Source organism: Anas acuta, chromosome 4, assembly GCF_963932015.1.
Source record: "Anas acuta chromosome 4, bAnaAcu1.1, whole genome shotgun sequence".
Taxonomy (NCBI): Eukaryota; Metazoa; Chordata; class Aves; order Anseriformes; family Anatidae; genus Anas; species Anas acuta.
In genome coordinates, this window is record NC_088982.1 from 70,253,465 (window position 1) to 70,273,519 (window position 20,055).

Genomic DNA, 20,055 nt, shown 5'->3' on the forward strand with positions numbered 1-20,055 from the left:
AGGTAAAGATGCCTTTTTTTATTTTTGGTGGAGGAGGTATCTAATTAGACATTTCTGGACTGAATTTTATATCTGAAACAATGCCACAAAAACACAGTCAGATCACATTCTTACAGCATTAAATAAGATTCCTTCTCTTCTCCCTTGGATTTCCCATGTTCTTCTGCTAAGGATTTACACCTCTGCCTTGCACACATTGTGCAGGTAGAAGACTTAACTCCAGAGTTTCACCACAGTCCTTAAGCTCTCTGCCCACTGATTTCCAGGTGTGCTTTGCTTGTTGCTGTGCTTTTCTGTCTGGTTGGAGTTATTAGTATTACTTCAACGCTGTCCAGGAATTCTGTAATTTCAGAACAGCTGAAAATTGAATGACTTGTCTTCACATTTAATTAGCAAACCTTGCAGTACCAGCTGTGCATGTGAAATTATTCTTAGAATTATTTACCATCGGAAAATCGTAGGTACAAAATGGAAGCTTTTGAGGCCTGATTTTTGTCTCCAGTTTTTTTCTTAAAACACAACAAAACAAAGCAAAAACAACATGAACAAAGCAAAACAACACATATCACACTCATCTTTATTAGCAGTGAAAACAACAAAAAAAATTGTTTTTGTCTGGAAATTTGTGCTTAAATACTCAGTCATCATCAAGCACAACTTTCTAAAGCAAATTCTGAAGTTTCTAAAGTTAAACTAGACAAGCAAAAGATGATGTGAGGTGGCCATTAGGGTTTGATTTCATTTGTGAACACAAGTCACTGAAATGACGGACAGTAAAGCTCATTACATTCTGAATGATTCAGTTTTGCAACTGTTCTTAATAAATAACAAAGATAACCTAAAAAGTAGCATTTTCCTCTCAGATCAGCCTATCTCAATTTGGGTTTCGCTGATCTGAGTGATGGTATGCTGATATATGTATGTTTAAGGGAAGACATGCAGTGGGGTTTCCTCATTAATGTGCAAAGTATTTTTTCCTAGAAGAAAAGAGTACTAATTTTTCATGCAAAAAAAAGGACATTGAAGAAAAGGCTTTGCTTTAAAGTCAAGTGTAAGTTGCTATTTTGTATTTATAGTGCAATGCACTCATTGGCACATTGCCTAAGGAGATGGCGATAAGTGAGATGTTGCAAGGCTGCAGTATCCGTGGTATATAATTGTTAGAAACACAGGCAAGTTACAGCTGAATTTGAAGTCAACCACAAAAGTTATAAGAGAAATCGAAAAGCACATTCATGGGCTCAGAATGCTTATGGGTTGGCAGAAATGTTGGAGAAGAACAAGAGGAAGCTGAAAGGAGGGAGATTATTCCCAACTTCTTCTTTTAGAGAAGGTGCAAGACTGAACCTCACAGTTTATAGCTGTGGTTGCTGTCCATCCCCTTGTTCTTTCCAAACAGTGCAAAGCTCCATTTCTTGGTGCCGCCAGTGCAATGAACAGGGGCTGCCTTCCAGGTCTGTAAACCTTGATTTCACTTACCAATAAACAGTTAAGCTCAATTAATTAGGGCACAAGGAAAGTAAATGAAAAGGGCTGAGTATGAATTTGCTACAGAAGCCTGTTTGTGCTGTGGTGATTCACTAAAAAAAATCTCCGATGAACCTTTGCAAGTTCAACTGCAGAGTATAAAAGAAAGCCGTACCTTTTTGTTGCTGTTGTTTGGAGTATTTAGACCTGTGGTTCTGGCAATACAAAGTTCTTTTATTTCATTTCTTTTTAATATGCCCGTTCTCCTTTTTTTTCTGTTTCCTGAGATATCACTTTTTTTTTTTTTCAATTGCTTTTTACCCTGTTCTGTGTTGCATAGAGTTCAATAATAAGTTTGCTTTTGTGCATTAGGAAATCACTAAAGTAAGCAAACCAGAAAGTGACCAAATTCACTTGTTAGAGCCTAGCTCTGCTCCTGCCCCCATTTTACAATGTAGTTTACCGAAATGTGTGATCCTAATGGGTGTCTCCAACCTGTGTCCTGGCGGCACCCAGGTCCCCTGGTGCTCTCTTCAACCTCCCCTTGTGTACTCTGGGCATTGTGGCTGGAGGAAAGAGGGGATCTTGCTGTCCCAGGACTTCTCCTTTCTGTTAAAATTAGTAGTACTGAGTCCCTCAGCAGTTGTGCAACCTCTAGGGAAGTCCTGAGGCTAGATTTGGAATCTGATGGCAAATCAAAGTATTATATATTCTGATTTTCATCGACATGTTCTGCTGATATTGATCTACTTCTGCCTGTGTCAAAGGAAAGCTACGTCTAGAGAAAAATTATGTTCTTTGCAGTGTTGCCTGCTCATTTAAATCCTTCCCTTCCGAATTAGAAACATTATTTCATTAATAAACGGGTGTAATGAGACCAAATGTATTTAAAAGAACAAAGAAGACATAATTTTTTTGAAGTTGGAGTTTGTGGGTTTGCCTGTGTTTTGAAACATCTGAAGTGAAAAAGAGCAAACAGATCCTATTACACCGAGAAACAGCAGCAGATACTTTTTTTTTTCCCTCCTGTGTTTATTTTGCATGAAAAATAGCTAGAAAAATGAGTCTGAATTAGATGCAACAGCTCTTGCAAGAATTTAACAACCCAAACCATGTAAGAATGTCTTCATTTACCCACTCATGGATATTATTTATCCATGAATACAACTTAAACATGGTTCAAGACAATCTCTGGGAGCCATAATGTGTTCCTTTTTCTGCTCTGCACTCTTTTGGAAGATGTAAAACACCAAGCTAACATTATGCTAAGAATTTCCCCTTAGGTGTTAGCTTGCAAACAGTAAATCCTCTTCCCAATCCTGGGGACATACGTCGCACTTGTGCACTAAGCACCAGAGAAGAAGCAATACCATTATGTCCTTTGCTTCTCCACAACACTTAGCTGGAGTAAGATACCCACCTTTTGCAAGAAAATTAGGTAACTAGTAATTCAGAGGTAACTACTGGCTTCAGGATAGAGATTGGACTGTTTTCTGAGATACAGGTGCTGTGGATTTTCATGTATTTTCTACCAGGTCAGGTATTTTCTGTGCTCTTTTAGAAAGGGTAGATTCTTAATACCTGAAGTAGATGCAGATTCAGAAGGAGAAAAAATCAGTGAGCTTAAAAGTGCAGGAAGTCTTTCAGTCAGATAATGCACATGTCAATTCTAGTGCTCCACAAATAATTTTCTTCTGACTTCCCATCCATTTTTTTTTCTCACTTTCTTGAAATAAAGCAACTACTTTTCATTTCAGTTAGCATAATCCCTTGCTGCGGACCGAATTCACAATCACTTGCTTTGTTATTTAAGCCGTAAAGTTGAAAAAGATTGTCTGTTCTTGTATGAAGTAGCTTTGAGTCAGATTGCTGTCTTACAGATGCTAAAATGTTATTTTTTTCCCACAAAATCAAAGAAATTCTGACATTTTTCATGGATGGTCTTAGCTACTGCCATTTTTAATTGTACTTATGCTGCATGGCTCTTGACTTTTCTTGGGAACAGTTCTGAATTCTGTTAAATGAATTTGCTAAAGAGCCTTTTTGAGGCACAGCATTGAAGGTCTGCACGTACAGTACCCAGAGGATACAGAGCAGAGAGAATGGTTCAGAAGGTGCATGGTAAGTTCTTCCCATTTTTCACTGTTTGAGTAAAATTCCTGAGGTGGCCAAGGATCATTGTGCTGCCCTTCACCATGGAGGAACAGAAGGAGTTTATGTTCTTGAGAAAATGACTCAGAGTGGCTGCTGTGAAGCTGGCGTTACCAAATATGATTATCTACCTCGTGCTGAAAAAAGTGAAAAAAATGGGCTCGTGCTTATGCATTTTAAATTCAAACTATTGCTTGGATTACCACAGTTTTCTTCTGTAAATATGACCTGGAACAAGTGACAAGGGACACTTCAATTTTGTTTCTGCAAGCAGAGATGAAATTTGGTGCAGGGGAAACAAAATACTTGTATCTTTGTTTGTTTTCCCAGTAGGAATAGTTGGTTTTTAAGTCTACTTTCTGCTACGTTTCTGAAAATGCTCTGGGACCCTTAATCCTCACCGAAAGGCTCTCCCAGAACCTTGCCACTGTTCTAGGACTCACCTGAATTTTCCATATCAAACTGCAGAAGGATTGGTACACGTGAATTTTCTCTCTTTGAAACAAGGCCTTGTACTGAACATTGCAATAATAAACACTAATTACACTAATTAATTATGCACAAGCATCCCTATATTTGGTCTGCTTTATGTGGGCTCCTGTCAATGGAAGTGGTGTCTAGAACCTAAAATAAGATGAATACTCCTGGTTATCTTCAAAATACTAGCACAGGCTCTTATGTTGTATGGAAAGCCTACAGTCTTTTGGATTACTTTATTCTCAGTTCATTCACTTAGGGGAATTAAATAAGTGATTTATAAAAAACATTTAATGTTTACTATATCTCTCTATAATTTTGGCATAGAACATAATGGGAAAGAATGTGTATTATTTAATATATAGTTAAAGAAAACTTTTTTCTTCTCTTTCCTGTTGATAGGACTAAAATTGTGTTGCAAAAAGATGAAACAAATTGTTCCTGGAGAGTAGTTACTTAAAATATGTGTCAAAACTCTGTTCAGAAAACAAAAAAAAATAGTTATTTTATTGCATTTTCCCTTTCAAAAGTGTGCATTATCACCTCTGAAACAAACCAACCAAAATTAATAATGTCCCCAAATCTTATTTTATAGTGATACCTGAGGTTTATATTTTGCATTTGATGCACTTCATCTGTTTTTATCATTCCATAAATGACTGCACAAGGTTATGAATTTATTAGGAGAGGTAGATTTGCCACCAACAGAAAATTTTGGAAATATTTGGTCAGTAAAAAGGCCAATTATGCTTGCAACAACATATCAGGAATGTCACTGCCCTGCCCTGCCATTCTGCTGCTTCTGCTTTCACACCGGCATTTTAGCATTAAGGTACCAATGACTTGGCCATGATGCACAGGTTGGGTAGCCCTGTGGAACAGGGGATAAGCCAACCCAGGACAGGGTGGCTGAAACAATTTCCTAGGAAACCTACTCCAAATCCTGCTGAAATCAAAGAAACTCCTTCCACCTACCCCAGAGAAGGAATAATGGCATGAAGGTGCTGTGAATGGGCTGTACGCAGTGTTGCAGTACAGAGGCCTCTAAAGCATGAGGTGCTTGAGTGAAAGGATTAAATTTGTGAATTGGGTGAAGGTGCCAGCAGACATAGCGCACAGACCCCTCTGTCTATAGGCTATGATATTCTCCTGCTTCTAAAAACCCCATTCGGAGGATAGCAGCTTCTCTGCAGTTTGGCTCCTGCCACCGTTTGTTATGACCCTGGGCTATTCCACCTGGCTTTCCCTCAGTAAGCTTGTGCTGCAGCTGGAGTTTGGTCCAAGTCTTAAGGCAGTAATCGCACAGCCTTCTGCTTTAACTCAGAAAAAGATGCGCCGAAATTCTGTTTTATTTTGAAGAACAGCAACACAGGGCTGGATCTGGGTGTGCAGCTCTTGGGACTGCAGTGCTTCAACAACTGAGCTGTGTCAGGCCTCCTGCACTCCTCACCACACAGGTGCAGAGCAGCAATCCAGGAAGCTCAACAGGCTCAAAACTCAGGCTAAAATTAATTTGTTTTTGATTTCCCTCCAGGAAAGGGCTTTCTGTGAGCTCTGTGTTCTCTGCAGGGCTATGCATGTGGTCACAGGTTATTATATTTTACGGGGTAACTCGACTGCAGATTGGATGGGCCACATTCAGAGGCAGTAAAAGACCTTTTGAGGCTTTCAAGGTGTGAGTGAGTCGTCCTGCATGGTTTGTGCTACTAGTGGAATTGGCCTAACGCTGTCATTTCTAGTCTTGCTCCAGATCCTTATTGTTCTTACCACCTCTATTCTTCTTTAGTATAGCTGTATATGTGGCTTTCCAAAATTGACAGTGCAAGGTTTTTGCTTCAGATTTTGACTTAGAAGGTGAGAATTTTGGAAATACTATTTCAGGAGGTGTTGTTCCTCAAAATGACATCTGAGTTACTAAGAGGAATAACCATTATGTAATGCATGTGGCAGTCATCTGGTTAGAAGACTGTAGCACGATGCTGGTATGACACATAATTCTATGGCTTCCTCCTCTGGGAAATAAATTACCAATTTTAGTGTATTTACGCAAACTGTAGACATATTTTTTGGCTGTGGTCTATCTCTCAGAGGAATCATGGCATTTAATTCAGACAATACAGAAAACTAAAACAGTGGGTGGATGGAGAAAGAAGGTCCATGTGGAATTAAAAAAAAACAAAAACAAAACAAACAACAACAACAACAAAACAATGGAAGATATTTTAAGGTATTACTATTCAAATTTACTTCTAGTCTTGAAAACATTATGAAAACTCAGTAAGAGCTGCAAAAACAAAACTGGTACAAGGGAGCAGAAAGAGATGACAACCAGAGTTTATACAAATGTAAGAAAGAGAGGTCTCTTCGTCATAAATGAAAAGGTCTAAGCTGTGAAATGCATGTAAACAGTCTGGTGTATTCATCACCTTCAGAGGTGTTAGAGGGGAAAATCATAACTGGACTTGAAACAAAGCAACCTTTACCATTTTATTACCATTTTATTTCAGGTTCATTCCACTTGGCTTACGCTTGCTCTTTAGATCTGAAATTGCTCCTGAGAATTCCTTCTTCTTGGGTTGTTTATTTCTTTTCTTTTAGCAAAAAAATGTGCCAATGTCAAGGGCAAAAGCAAATAAAACTGAATTTTAAAACTCGCCATGTTCTCAGTGACACACAATCACAATCTACAAACTGATTTTGTTTTTAGAGTACTTTCACTCTGAAGTCTAAGATACACCCAAGTCTAAGATGTATGACTTGGTGACTCAATTCAGGTGAGACTGACTTAGGAGCAGGAAATCATACATTTAGGCTAGTTTTACAACATGCAAAGAGTGAGAGATTTAGAGACAATCACTAGAGAAACTTTTAGTTCAGTTCAGTTGCTTGTGTTTTTTGTAGAAGAAAGGCTGTGGATGAACATAAGAGGTGGTGCTTTTGTCGCACCTTAAACTGCCTAAAGAGATGCACATTTACATGTAAGGACTGGAACTATTAAAAAGTATATTTTTAAAAAAATATTGTTATTTTTTTCTGGTTGTTGAGTTATAACAAAGCAGTAGACCCATTTACAGAAGAGGATTGCTGATAAATTAAAAAAAATTACACAGGCACTTCTTTTTGGCCCGAGGCATATAGCATTTGTAACAAATTGAATTTCTGCACCTCATTCCACCATGATGGGATGAGTAGGTTGTTTCATGCATTGTAACTTCTTGGAGACTGGAATGCTGATTCTCATACTGGGAGAAGCTAGGAGAATACGGGTTGCTTAAATAGCTGGGAAGATATTAAACTTACCATGCCTTTGTGTAGTCCCCTGGGATAACAATTATTGTCCAGCCTTGAGGAAGACTAAACAAATGTCTAGGAAAAAAGTAGATCTTCAAGATGGTGTTTGAAATAGAGAGTCACATGCAAGACAACTACTTGGATCCACAATGTCATAAAAATATATATATATTTATGGTTGAATGCAGTCTTTGTGAAGTTTTATGAATAGGTTGGTACCTAAGTAGTCTGTTTGTCTAGACTTAGTGGTTGTGTGTTAATAATAAAGATCTTTAAATTCAGAATTACTTACCATGTGATATGTGAGTTCACAGCGTGAGGTTTTCGTCACCTGTTTTTGGTGACTAAACTTTAGATTATGAGTATGGTCTTGTTTTTTCCTGTCTTTGTAAGCCTTAGTAGGTGCTTATAATGTTTTGGGCTTTGACTCTTGCTTTTTCTTTCTGCCCCTTAATAAACTACACCGCCCTGACACAGTTTATCTTCTTTCTTTCGTTGTGCCCTGGTCAGCTGCCATTTAATGTCAGCAAAAGTATCATTATTTCTAACTAGACTTTTCCTTATTTCATCCACTGATTAAAAAATGTATATTAAAATGATTTCATGTCATGTATTTGTATGTGGTTAAAAAAATAAATCTGCCTTTTTAGTTACACTGCAACTCAGTGAGAAGCCAGGAATAATGTGCTGAATAGCTGAACTTCAACAACTGAACTTTAATAGCAGTACTACTATTTAAAAAAGAAGTATAAGGACGTAAGACAGTCCCTTGGATAGGACAGTTTTCCATTATCCTAGGTGCTTGTTTGGGGAGATCCCATGAACCATTTTCCATCTTCCATTTACTAATACTGTCCCAGCATCCAGAATTGTATTAGAGGAGGGCGGGTCTCTGCTTCCTTCTTTCTGTATCTATGAGTTTATTAATTTTTAATTTGACTAATCCCTTTCTGAACCTGCTGAGATCATAGCATCTCTAAGGATAGCATCTCTAAGGACAGAGTCTCAGAAGCTCTGTACAAATGAATTACTCTCTCTTTTACCTGCTTCAAACTGCTGTCTGACAAGTTCCATTGGGCACCTTTCAGTTCTTGCATTTCAGGATATGGTGATCAACAGGGGGGAGGAACATGCCCAAAACAGAGACCTGTGTGAATGACTATGTGTGAAGTGCTCACACCACACACTGGTTCTTACAGAGACCATTTGTCCAGATCCTGTTTGTTGTTTACTTCTGTAGTCTGTGAAAAAAGGGAATATTCCATGTATTCGTTTCCAAAAATTCTTTAAAATTGTTGAGATGTCTTTCTGTAGCATGTATTTGTAGTCCTTCCAACACTTCACCTGGCTATTCCTGTTTATCTGCTAAAAGCTTCCCATATAGTAATTTTCAGTGATTTTTCAATTTACATGTGACTGTTGTGACTCCCCTGACATCATTATTCCTACAGTTCCACATTGATTTCAACATATTTTCCTTTTCAGATGGCAGTCTTAAGTTTTCCACTTTTTCATTTTCTCCTCCACTGTGTTCAATCTACTGTATTAACTGGTTAAATAGATACATTTGACCGTAAATTGATATGGCATGTCTACTTATGTCAAAAAATATATATAAAGCTTTGCAAATTTTCTTATATAGCTAGGCTGGTAAACTTGACCATCTCTCTAATGCTTTCTGTAATAATAGTGTGAGTCACTCGTAAATGTATTTTTTCTTATTTACATGCATATTTACAAAATAGCTTTGATGTTGGGAAAATGTGACTTTTATTCAATCTTCATTGCAGTAAGAAGCAGAGGTGATGCCTCAGCCTGACTGTAGCAGGAGAAGCAAAGAATACAAGAGGAGGCATGAGTATGGAGGAATCATGAACACTGCCAAAACAGATGCACAGTGAAGTATCATCATAAAGTTAACAGAAGGAAGGAGAAATGTAAAGGTAAGGTTTAAAATTAAAAGAGTGTTTTCTGTTCTTCTGTATTCTTCCTGTTGGGTCAAAGCAATGGTATCTTCTGTTGGGAAATGTTTTTTCAGGAAAAGTTTTATCAGAACTGTATCTTGTGACAAAGACAGTAAGTGATTGATTTGATTTACACTACATAATTATTCCCTCTTATAGGTTAAGTAAACTCTGGAGAGGGATTGGAATGAAAAGTTAGATAGAAAAAACAGTGGGGAGACAATATCTGAGGGCAGGTCTACATCTGCCTTGAATGTGAGGAACACTGGCCTAATAAAGCTGATAGCAACATTAAGAGCCATGTATAAACTTCCTTTATATATAACAGTATTGAAATTATAACTCTATCTTTTGAAAATGGGAGTTACAGGAGAATAAAGTAGCTGAAGATCAGTCAATATCGTGCCAGTAGCTTTAAGAAGAAGGGTTAAAGTCTGCAAAGTCCCCACATGTAGTGGGTGGATGTTTAAAAGTTCAAAAGACTCACATTAGGCAGTCTTAAATGAGTCAGTCTATGAGACATCTGATCCCTCAAAGAAGAGGAAGAGGAAAAGAAAAATGTGGTTCAAATGTTGGAGCATGAATTAGGACAGAAAGTAACTGATAATGGACTGGGATCTGAAGCCACTGGTGTAATGCTTAGTCTAGCCCTGAACTGACAAATTGTATGAAAGGTAGGTAATCAGTTTCTGTCATGAAATAGCTCCTCCCAAAATGTTTCCTCAAGTAATCTTATCATTCCCATCAACTCCTGAATTTCTAAAAATTTGAAATGTTTGACCCCCTGACTAAGTATGACTTTCTGTTGTCCAACCTATATTGTGTAGAATGAAATTCTTTGAGTTCTTTATCCTTTGTGGTTGCTTTCAGAAGAATTCAGGGTGCCTTGCACTGTCACATAGACAAAGTGATGTGACTATATTAACGATTTCCTCAACCTGCAAATCTTTTCTTGGCAAAGAAAAGATTTAATAGGTCTTACATGAAATGTTCACTAACGTCTTAACACCAAATACCTTTTCAAACAATCCTAATCAAACATGCTTTGCGCTGTATCATTGCGTAACATGGAAGACACAGTCTGCTGCTTTATAGTTCTCTGTAGTAAGTGCAGCCAGTACAGACTTTTCATATGCTTAGGTATCTGCATACAAAACAGGAGGAAAAATAGATGGTTTCTTTGTTTGAATAAAAGAAAAGCCATAGCTTTGTTATCAGAGGCTTGGCTGAGTGATAACTTTATTTGGATTCTTGTCTATTAGTTTATCACCCTGAATGACCTATTGTGATTCATCTTTCCAAATATGAGTTATTTCATAAATCCTGTTGAAGAGAACAGCAGTGGAACTGAAGAGCTGTCATGGAGCTCTGCCAGTGAAGTCAGAGATGCAGTTAAAATATATCTGCACGTAATTTCATCTCCTAGTTGCATGGGTTGAAGGCATGAATTCCAATACTCTCACACTTAAAATGCTTAAATTAAGGATTTCTTCTCTTGCATATATTTAGAGTTCTTTAAGGAGTGCTGTTTTAAAACTATTAAAGTGATCTAATTGGAAATGTCATACCATATATTAAGAGAAATTTTGTCTTCAGAGACCTTTGGTGTTTATGACATAAGATGTTTATTATACTTGGTTATTATGATAAAAAGCAGTCCTGTTCTGGGATCTTCTGCTTCTCCAAGTTACTGCTTTTAGTAGTTACTGTTTTTAATACTGCTTTACACACTTGCTTTTGCAAACTGTATCTCTTATACAAAATGATCCCTCAGCTTGTCTTCACAATCAGACCCCAGGCACCCTCCACTGAATATTTTCTTCCTTTTTTTTCAATGGGTGAAAGGGCAGTTTTGGTAATAACAGTTAATTGACCAGTGAAAACTATTTCTGCGTATGTTCTGTAGAAAAGGACATTCTGTAACTTTGAAAATACACTTTTGGTAAGGGATAACATGGATGGCAAAAACTGTAATGATAATGTTGGACTTTTATTGTTAATGTTAAGGACTAAAATGCTGATCTTGTGACATGCTTTCAGTATTTCTGGAAATGAGTCTAATAGTTTAACCTTGGGGCGTATATTTAAAGCATACTGGTTAGTTTTTCGTGATGACTTTTCATCATTTCCTCTCAGTTCACATACCAAAATATATTTGAACTATTACAACAGTAGCGATAATATAATCGCTTCCTATGGAGAGGTAACACTATGCCCTCTTAAAAGAGCTACATGAAGTCCAAAATAAATAACACTTCTGGTGTCATGGGAAGCACAGGGTGTCATACAGTGAAGATGTCTAGACATGCCTATTATTGTGAAAACTGAAACTTGGTATAGAGCCTTTTGGATGTCTCTCATGCCTATGAAGAAGTATGAATGAGAAAATCCTAATCTTTCCTTTCATATATGCTCTGTCATAACAACAAATATAGTATCTGGAAATAAACTCTTTCATATTCCTGGCAATGTCCTGAAAGAAATGGAAACATCAGTGTTCCTCAGTATTGAAAGAAAATTTCCTCTTGTCCCAGGACCTAACAAGTTGCATTCTGCTAATGCTGCAGTGTGGTGGCATATACAACAGGTTCAAATATATTCATGTTATCACGAGTCAAAGTGGGCATTTGAAAATATGCTCACCACTGGTAAGTTAGGCTCCATGTTTGGGTAACATTTTTACAAGTCCTAAAATTCAAATGTGTTGTAGTATGAAAAATTGTTAGAAATAAAAAGCAGAAGGGCTTGCTTATTGTTTGCTCTACGTTTTGTTGCTTTTAAAATATTTTTCCTGTGCAGTTAAGAAAAAAATGTAAGAAAGAAGCCTTCATAGCTCTGAAACATCATGGAATGTGAATTGGAAATAATCAGGTCATTATCCACATTATCCACAATCCACAGTCCTGTTAGACTAGGCAATATTTACAGTCAAATAACTTATCAGAAAAAATACTGGAAAAAAAGTTTTGTGTATTTCTCACCAATAGGTATTTATGTAAAACCTAGAACATTCAATATGAACAGGCTGATCAGCACTCATCTCAAAGCTGCATGGTCCTTAATGTATTGAAAATTACAGTAAGATTCACTGTTTTTTCAGTAGGGTGAGAATCTGAGCTAATGGTTTGCGAATCCATTGTTCAGAACTCAGTATTTTAGGTCTATAAAGGCTAAGAATTTGGGCTTTGTTTCCAAATATCAGACACACTCACCTGTCACTAGATAGGGAGTATGAAGTTAAAATCCCAATGTTTTTATTTAATGAGGAACAGTGAAGTTAGAAAAAGAACAACTAGCCAACATAGAAGACAACTTGTCAAACTTAATTTTTTTATTGAAGTAGATCTCTTATGACTGTTATTTCAAATGACTTTGTTTCTGAAAGAAAACACTGGAATACTTTGCAACACAACTGCAGGTGATGTTATTAAGATTTACGTAGTGAGGTTTAAGGGAACAGTACCTTTCTCTTAGCTTTGAGCTGCTCATGATATTTGTCGGATGTGTCGCCTGGTATTTCTCCTCCCCAGAGAGTAATTCCCACTATGGAATAAGTGATGCCCATGACAAGCAGTGGGAAACAGTAGACCAGCACAATCACAATGACATGATACCTGCAATGAAAAAGCATTAGGCTGATAAGTGCTTTCAGAGCTGATGGAATGGGCTGCTAAAAGTCAAGTGCTGTTGTAACGCGAAGCATGTTTGATATTGATTGGCTAGTCCTTGGTGCTTTCACTGTCTTTTTGAAAAAGTCTTGAATTGCACTGCAAATTTATTTACATTTTAATGTAAGTGCTTTCTGGGGTCTCTAGCTCTGATTCTACTGGCATAGATTAAGAATGACTCTATAGTAATCATGATTACTGACTGCAGAATAAGTTACCTTTGTCCATGGCTTGCTGAATTGATTTATTTATTCCACAGTCAAGTATCCTAAGGGCAAGCTAAGGGTTCTGAGCTCTAGGCTTGACCATAAATGAAAGAAGAAAACCAATACTGAAATACCAGTTTTATACAAAGACACTGATAAGCATCCTCTGTACATGTGCTTCACATGCTGTATCTGTTGCGCGATACCGGCATCTCTGCTGACTTAAACATTGGTAAAAAAGGGTAATTTCTTTTGACTCCTGTTAGGTCCATGTTAAATGCCATCTTCGCATAAAATTCCTGTGAATGATCAGTGAAGAATCCCCAGCTGTCTCTGAGAGTGGCCTTACTGCCCTAAAGATAAATACCCGTGGATGGCTCCTACAGTGATACAAATTATATATGATCAGGGCCTCTTTCACCTGCCCAAAGGAAGAAGAAAGGTCAAATTCAATGATGTATGGTTGCACAGGTTTTCAGCCTTGGACACAGAGTTCATCTTAAATACCAATGAGGACATGAAAAAAGGGCAAATGATGTTTCTGTGCCTAGATAACCACTTATTCCTAATTCTGCCAGAGGGACAAATAGAGAATATATTCAATTTAAGTGGCTGTTATTCCACACTTTCAGAAACTGGAGTGAATTACAAGATTTACAATTTTCTTATTCAAACTAATGTTTGAGATAAGTAAGTGTGATAATGTAACAGAATAAGGTGGGAAGATCCAAACCTCTCACAAAAAGAACCAGAGGAAAAAATCTGACTGTGACAAGGAGAGGCTGGAAATGCTTGTTTTCCTGTTAGGATAAACTGGGAGCTTGCTTTGAATTGGGAATTCTGTCCCCATTTCTGACCAACTCTGTCTGTATGGAAGTAGTAATTTTAAGCGAGGCAATGACGGTAAACATTGCAGCATGGGATGGAAAATGGTCGTGGAAGAGAATAAATATTTTTTTTCCACTTATCACTTAAATGCACCATCTTCCTAGCTCAGAAGGCCTGCTCTCAATGACTGATGCTGTTAGCTATTCTCTGCGTAGCATCCGCTGCAAGTGTAGACATCACCATGCACAAGTGTAAAGGAACAAAAGCTTACGTAAAATGCTGGTTTGGACCACCTGGCCATGCTACATAGCAAAGAGTTCTCCCAGGCATCACCTTGGTTATGGAGTAGAGGCACTGAGGAAAGGCTAACAGGAAAGCCAAAATCCATATGCTCCCAATGACCACCTTGGTAGCAGTTGCAGAGAGCCTGGGTTTCAAAGGATCAATAATGGCCATGTACCTGTAAAAGAAAGCAAACACCTGTGAATAAGGAACCCTCAGAGATTTGCATGCATCTAGAATCACCCAAAGCTTAGGACTGGGAGAAGGGTAAAAGCAGAGATATTTATCTTCCGTGAGTTCTGATGGCATTGTGCTGTTTGGGTGGTTCAGCTACCTTGCAGGCAATGCCAGAAGAAACAAAAGGCTCACTGAATTTCTGAAAGCTGTGGGACACCTGGCCAACCATGAGTATACTAGTAGAACAACAATATCTCAAGGAGTTAGTAATCCCGCTGCTGCAGGATTCAGAACTACCTGACTGAAAAGCAACAAGGCATCTGGATCCTCTCTTACTCTGCTACATAATACAGGATTTATCTCTAATTAAAAATTAACAGCCAGGCTGTCAGGATTATTAGTCATCTGTCGAGTAGCTACAGGAGCCTGGTAGGTTCTCATGCATTTTGTTCAGTAGACATTGACTGACTTCAGGTTGCTGGCCAAAGAACCCCAGGCTGCAGCTGGTTCATGCACAGATGTAGAAAGGAATCATACAAGCTTTGCCTCAGGTAGTGGAGAAGGGATAAGAGCATCAAGAGAAATGTATGCATAAAGCATGAGAACATCTCATTTGCTTTCTCAGTTCCCATGTTCTAGGGAGGGATAGCATTCTTCTTGCTGCCCTATGATTGTATTGGCAATCCATGTATATCAAGAATTTTAGAAGAACACATGTAAAATAATTAAAATATTACTCTAAATAATTACAATTTCAAAGCTTAAAAGAGAGTAATAGGAAAACATCAAGACAGACAGTAAGAGAAAAGCACATCTTGCTTTCTGTCCTTTGATCTCTGTATAGGTGCAAGGAACACAGGAGACCCAGAGGTTTTGTGTTTTACATACTTTGTACACAAACTCCATGCTTTTTACATTTTCTTTCCATGACTACTGCTTTGATTTTTAGACTCAACCCTAAATCGACATCTTTTCAACCAACTTCCCTGATCACTCTATTTCGTTTCATTTATCAATGACCAAATAATGACCTGCCAAATTATTATTAGTTTTAGTTAAATACAAACGGTTCCCAATTTCTTTCCACTGTTGGTTAGAATACCATGAAGTATCAACCAGAATCACATTTATACTTCTGTAAAACTAGGGAGATACACAACAAAACTAGGGACATACACATAAATATATGTATACTGAAGGAGCATACAGAATAACTAACTACATGGTTTTTAATCTGACACACTAATGCTTTCCAAAAAAAAAAACACAAATAAATTGTTTTTGCATTTATGCTTTGCTCCCGAGCCAGAGGGTTCCCCAGGCATATTAGAAAAATCTTTCTATTCAATATTGGAATGCAGAGTTGTTTGTGAGTGAATGTAGGAGGTAACAGATCAGCAATTTAAATCAACGCATTTCCATGGAAGTATTCAGTGCTTCTTTGGGAGACTGAAGATCTGCCTTCTGCAGTCATTGAGAGCATTTACATTGTACAACGTGCTTCTGGAATCAGAATTAGAATAGTGATGTTGTAAGAAGCTCCTGAGGAAAAAACTAGGACAAGTCGAAAGGAACCAAATTTTAAATAACTCTTTTCTGTGTTTCCTCGTGTTTGTTTGTTTGTTTTCATATAGTGTGAAAACACCTGAGGCAGGCAGCGAACTGTGATGAATATGAAAAACAGCTTGAATTTTTCACTACTGACAGTTTTACGAAATTCTAGGAGAATGCCTGGATTAGTTTCAACAGTTTGTCATCAGTCACGGAGATTAATAGTGATTCAGGAAGAAACAAACTCACTGCCAGGGAATAATTATGGCCCATATACTTCTACTCTCTTTCGCAGTACGTGTCGAGTTATCTGATCATCTTTGACAAGATTCTTGGAGTATATCAGGGATTTCCCAAAGGCCCTCTTGTTTGTGACTTTGTCTTGGCTTTCACTGGAGGTCTCCAGTCTTCAAGCCTGGTTACTGTCATTGTCCCTGTCTGTTTCAGGTTTTAATGGCAATTAGAAAGTCAAACTACACCTGTTCCTGCCTACGCGTGTAGATAAAATATTTTCACCTCTTTTCAGTACTGCTTCTCTCCTCGTGTCATTTATACCTTCTAAAGAAACTGCAGTAAGTAGTACTGTGATTCTTCATCTACTCTTTATATACATTTCTATCTCATCTAAAGATGGAGTGGGATAGATCCAGAGATTTATTTATTTTTTAAGGGGAAATTATGTACGTATTAAAAAGCATTGTATGGCAATACTGTATCCTGAAGGTATCGAAGAGTGTGAAAAAGCATAACTTTTTCTCATTGTATTTGTATATTTTTTTCTATTGTTGAGACTTTAGGTGTTGCTGTGGGGCTTAGAAGTTATAACATCAACTTATGCTCATAGGTAATGAGTGTAGGTAAGGTTGAATCAGAAGATCCTCTTCCAAAGTGACACTTATATGTGATTAGTTATTTTTCTTGTCTGTATTTGTTGGGCATTTATAGATCATATCATTTTCAAAGCCATTCATGACGTTTACTTTTTATGTTCTCATCTTTGCCTTCAGCTTTAGATCATGAAAACCTTTCTTACAGTAGTAGGTGAGTGCTTGGGTCTATGTACTACCAAATTCATAGTTTGCTAGATTTTTAGGAAGGCTTTGAATTGAAGTCCATTGAAATCAGTGGAGAAGCTTCCATTGATTTGAATCAATCCTTTTTCTGGATGATAGCTCTGATCTACTACAGTTACTCATTTAAAACAAAGGAAGGTGTGATTGTGATTTGTCCTCATTGTTACATTACACATGTAAGACTTGCCCAAGTCTATGGGTACAAGCCACTAATAATAATATTTATAGAAGAAATGCTCTGGATAAAAAAAATATGCAAGTAATCTTTTGCATCTGTTTCTACCCGCTATGGCAAACAAACTTGATTAGCTGATTAGTCAAGATATTCCTACTTTTTGAAAATTTCATACTTGAGAGATAGGTAATTATAGGATAGATATGTGGTTTAGCAAAAATATCCCTCAGTTTATGGTTAACCATCAGACACATGATAAATCCAACGTCTGCCATCATTGTGGCATTCAGCCCCTGATAGCATTTACTATGCTGATATATTAAAACATCTAAATGCTCAAATAGTAGCAGATCTCATGAAAGTACGCATCAGTTGGATTGTTACCCTCTACCCCTTAGTTCCACCCTCCTCCCTCCCAACCTGGTAATGATGACATAGTTATGAATCCCGACTCTCAAAGTGATCTGGTTTGAGTGTGGGTTGCCTTATACTGTCCCAAGTGCTTGATCATCTGTGCCTGCAGTAGGTGGTAACCCATAAACAAGTCATCGTTTTCATATGCCTGTAGGACTCCTAAGGCAGATCCTCCCAGCCTGGGATCATTCCTTTCAATTGCTAGTTTTCTTCAGATTGCAGATTGACACTATTTTATGTACTATTGTCAGATGTTTATTACGTTCAAATTATTCTTATTCCCAGATATATTATTCTTATTCCCAGTCGGTACCAAAAATACTTCTCTCTGGCTAAGATAAAATTGTGTTGTTATACCTCCCTGTCTGGTGACTGCCCTTTAAAGTGCTGCCTTGTTTGTGTGAAATGACTCATGCGGCTGTGCTAATAGAAATTTTAGCTGTTGGCTATCTGGGCGAGATAAGCCAAAGGACAGGGATCAGAAGAAAAGCACTCTGCTTGTCTTTGTTGATGAAGTTTGAGTGATGAGCTAACTGCCTAGCTTTTGCAGAAAATGGATTACAAAAACGTAGCAGTCAGTCATTCTAGCAAACAAAATGAAATGGGAAGGAGGTGGAGGAGCCTTGAGTATTCCTTCAATAACGCCTTCGTGTAGGACAGGCTTAGGTGACCAGAGAGTATCGACAACTCTCTGTTACTGAACCTTTGATAACAAACCTGTTTTATTCTAATTTACTAGTAGACCAACAATTACAATTAAGTATCTAATGTTCCCCGAGTGGCTTTTCTTAGAAACAAAACTGCTTAATTAACATAATGAGATATTGCTTCATAGCTGCAATTGTTACACGTGTTCAACTTTTGTCATATGAGTTTGGTTGTGTTTTTCTAGGGAAAATTATTGTCAGTCAAAATTTAAAAAATACCTGAGCAGCTGAGCTGTCTCCGGATGTTAATTTCTGTAGCCAAAAGATGCCATAGAGAGAAGTGCGTCCTTCTCAAACTGTTAGCTGTCATTTGTGAAGGAAGCTTACCCCCTCTTGATGATAATTTTTCTTGCTGGAAATGGTACCTAGCCCTTGCTGGTATTGAGAGGTGTGAGTTGGTTGTCTATCTCCTTGAGGAGCAGTCACTGTTTTTTCAGTTGGCCCTTGCCTTTGCTATCTGTTCATTTTTGCTGGGCTGTTTCTTAGAATCATAGAAAGGTTTGGGTTGGAAGAAACCTTAAAGACCTGTTCCAACCCCCTGCCATGGGCAGGGACACCTCCCCCCAGACCAGGCTGCCCAAAGCCCCATCCAGCCTGGCCTTGAGCACCTCCAGGGATGGGGCAGCCACAGCTTCTCTGGGCAACCTGTGCCACTGCCTCACCACCCTCATAGTGAATAATTTCTTCCTAATACCTATTCCAAATCTACACTGTTTTAGTTTAAAGCCATTACTCCTTGTCGTGTTACTCCACTCCCTGCCAAAGAGTCCCTCCCCAGCTTTCCTGAAGGCCCCCTTTAGGTACTGGAAGGCCACTAGGAGGTCTCCCTGGAGCTTTCTCTGTTCCAGGCTGGACAACCCCAACTCCCTCAGCCTTCTTTCACCAGAGAGGTGCTGCAGCCCTTTGATCTGTTTCATGGCCCTGCTCTGGACTCGCTCTAAGACATTCATGTCCTTCTTGTGCTGGGCCGCCAGAGCTGAACAAAGAACTCCAGGAGGCTGTGAGTAGAGGAGGAGAATCACCGCCCTCGCCCTGCTGGCTACACTTCTTTTGAAGCAGCCCAGCATACGGTTGGCTTTCTGGTATGCAAGCACATATCAGGAATGAAAGCTCCTGCTAGAATGGGCTGGAGGTGCTGTGCTTAGGTGTTCTTGAATTAGTGAAGGTGAGGAGGCTAACTGTGGGATGATGTGTCTGCATGATGCAGGGTATTGCACCTATACGATCCGGTTACACATGGCTGACAACTGCCTGTCTCCTTCCATGGTGTAGCTATGTCATTAGGGCTCATTTCTTTGCTGTAGTTCATATACTTTCGTACATTTCCTATGGCAAAGTGCCAGAAACAAATGCCAAAGTGCCAGTTGCAAGGAAGAGCACCAGATATGCTGTCTGAATTGTTGACTGAATGGTGTTTAAAATCTACTAGAAACAGGATTGTGGGAGGAGGCCAGGAATAAAAGGGAGTAAAATAACAGTAAGTAAAGGGAGTAAAAGGGAATAAAATAACAGGATCTGGAGCAAAAGCAAAAGAATGGAGGTAGGGAACAGGCTGCTGAATGGAAATGTATAGGAATAGAAGTGAAACAAGAATGTCAAGAAATTAGAAAGAGGAGAAGCAAAG

The 20,055-nt window shown here is 38.3% G+C and overlaps 1 protein-coding gene and 1 long non-coding RNA gene across 2 annotated transcripts in view; one reads left to right on the top strand and one right to left on the bottom strand.

Annotated features, from left to right (window-relative positions):
• Nucleotides 1–20,055, top strand: part of LOC137856464 (uncharacterized) — a 256,606-nt gene that overhangs the window by 67,171 nt on the left and 169,380 nt on the right. Inside the window, exon 4 of the long non-coding RNA XR_011096467.1 lies at nt 9,177–9,329. This is a non-coding gene — a long non-coding RNA (uncharacterized lncRNA). The remainder of the gene's footprint in view (nt 1–9,176; nt 9,330–20,055) is intronic.
• Nucleotides 1–20,055, bottom strand: part of TACR3 (tachykinin receptor 3) — a 37,805-nt gene that overhangs the window by 6,014 nt on the left and 11,736 nt on the right. The window contains exons 2-3 of the mRNA XM_068681874.1: nt 14,324–14,512; nt 12,814–12,964 (exon numbers count right to left, since the gene is read on the bottom strand). Coding sequence (XP_068537975.1) covers nt 12,814–12,964; nt 14,324–14,512 — 340 coding nt within the window. The remainder of the gene's footprint in view (nt 1–12,813; nt 12,965–14,323; nt 14,513–20,055) is intronic.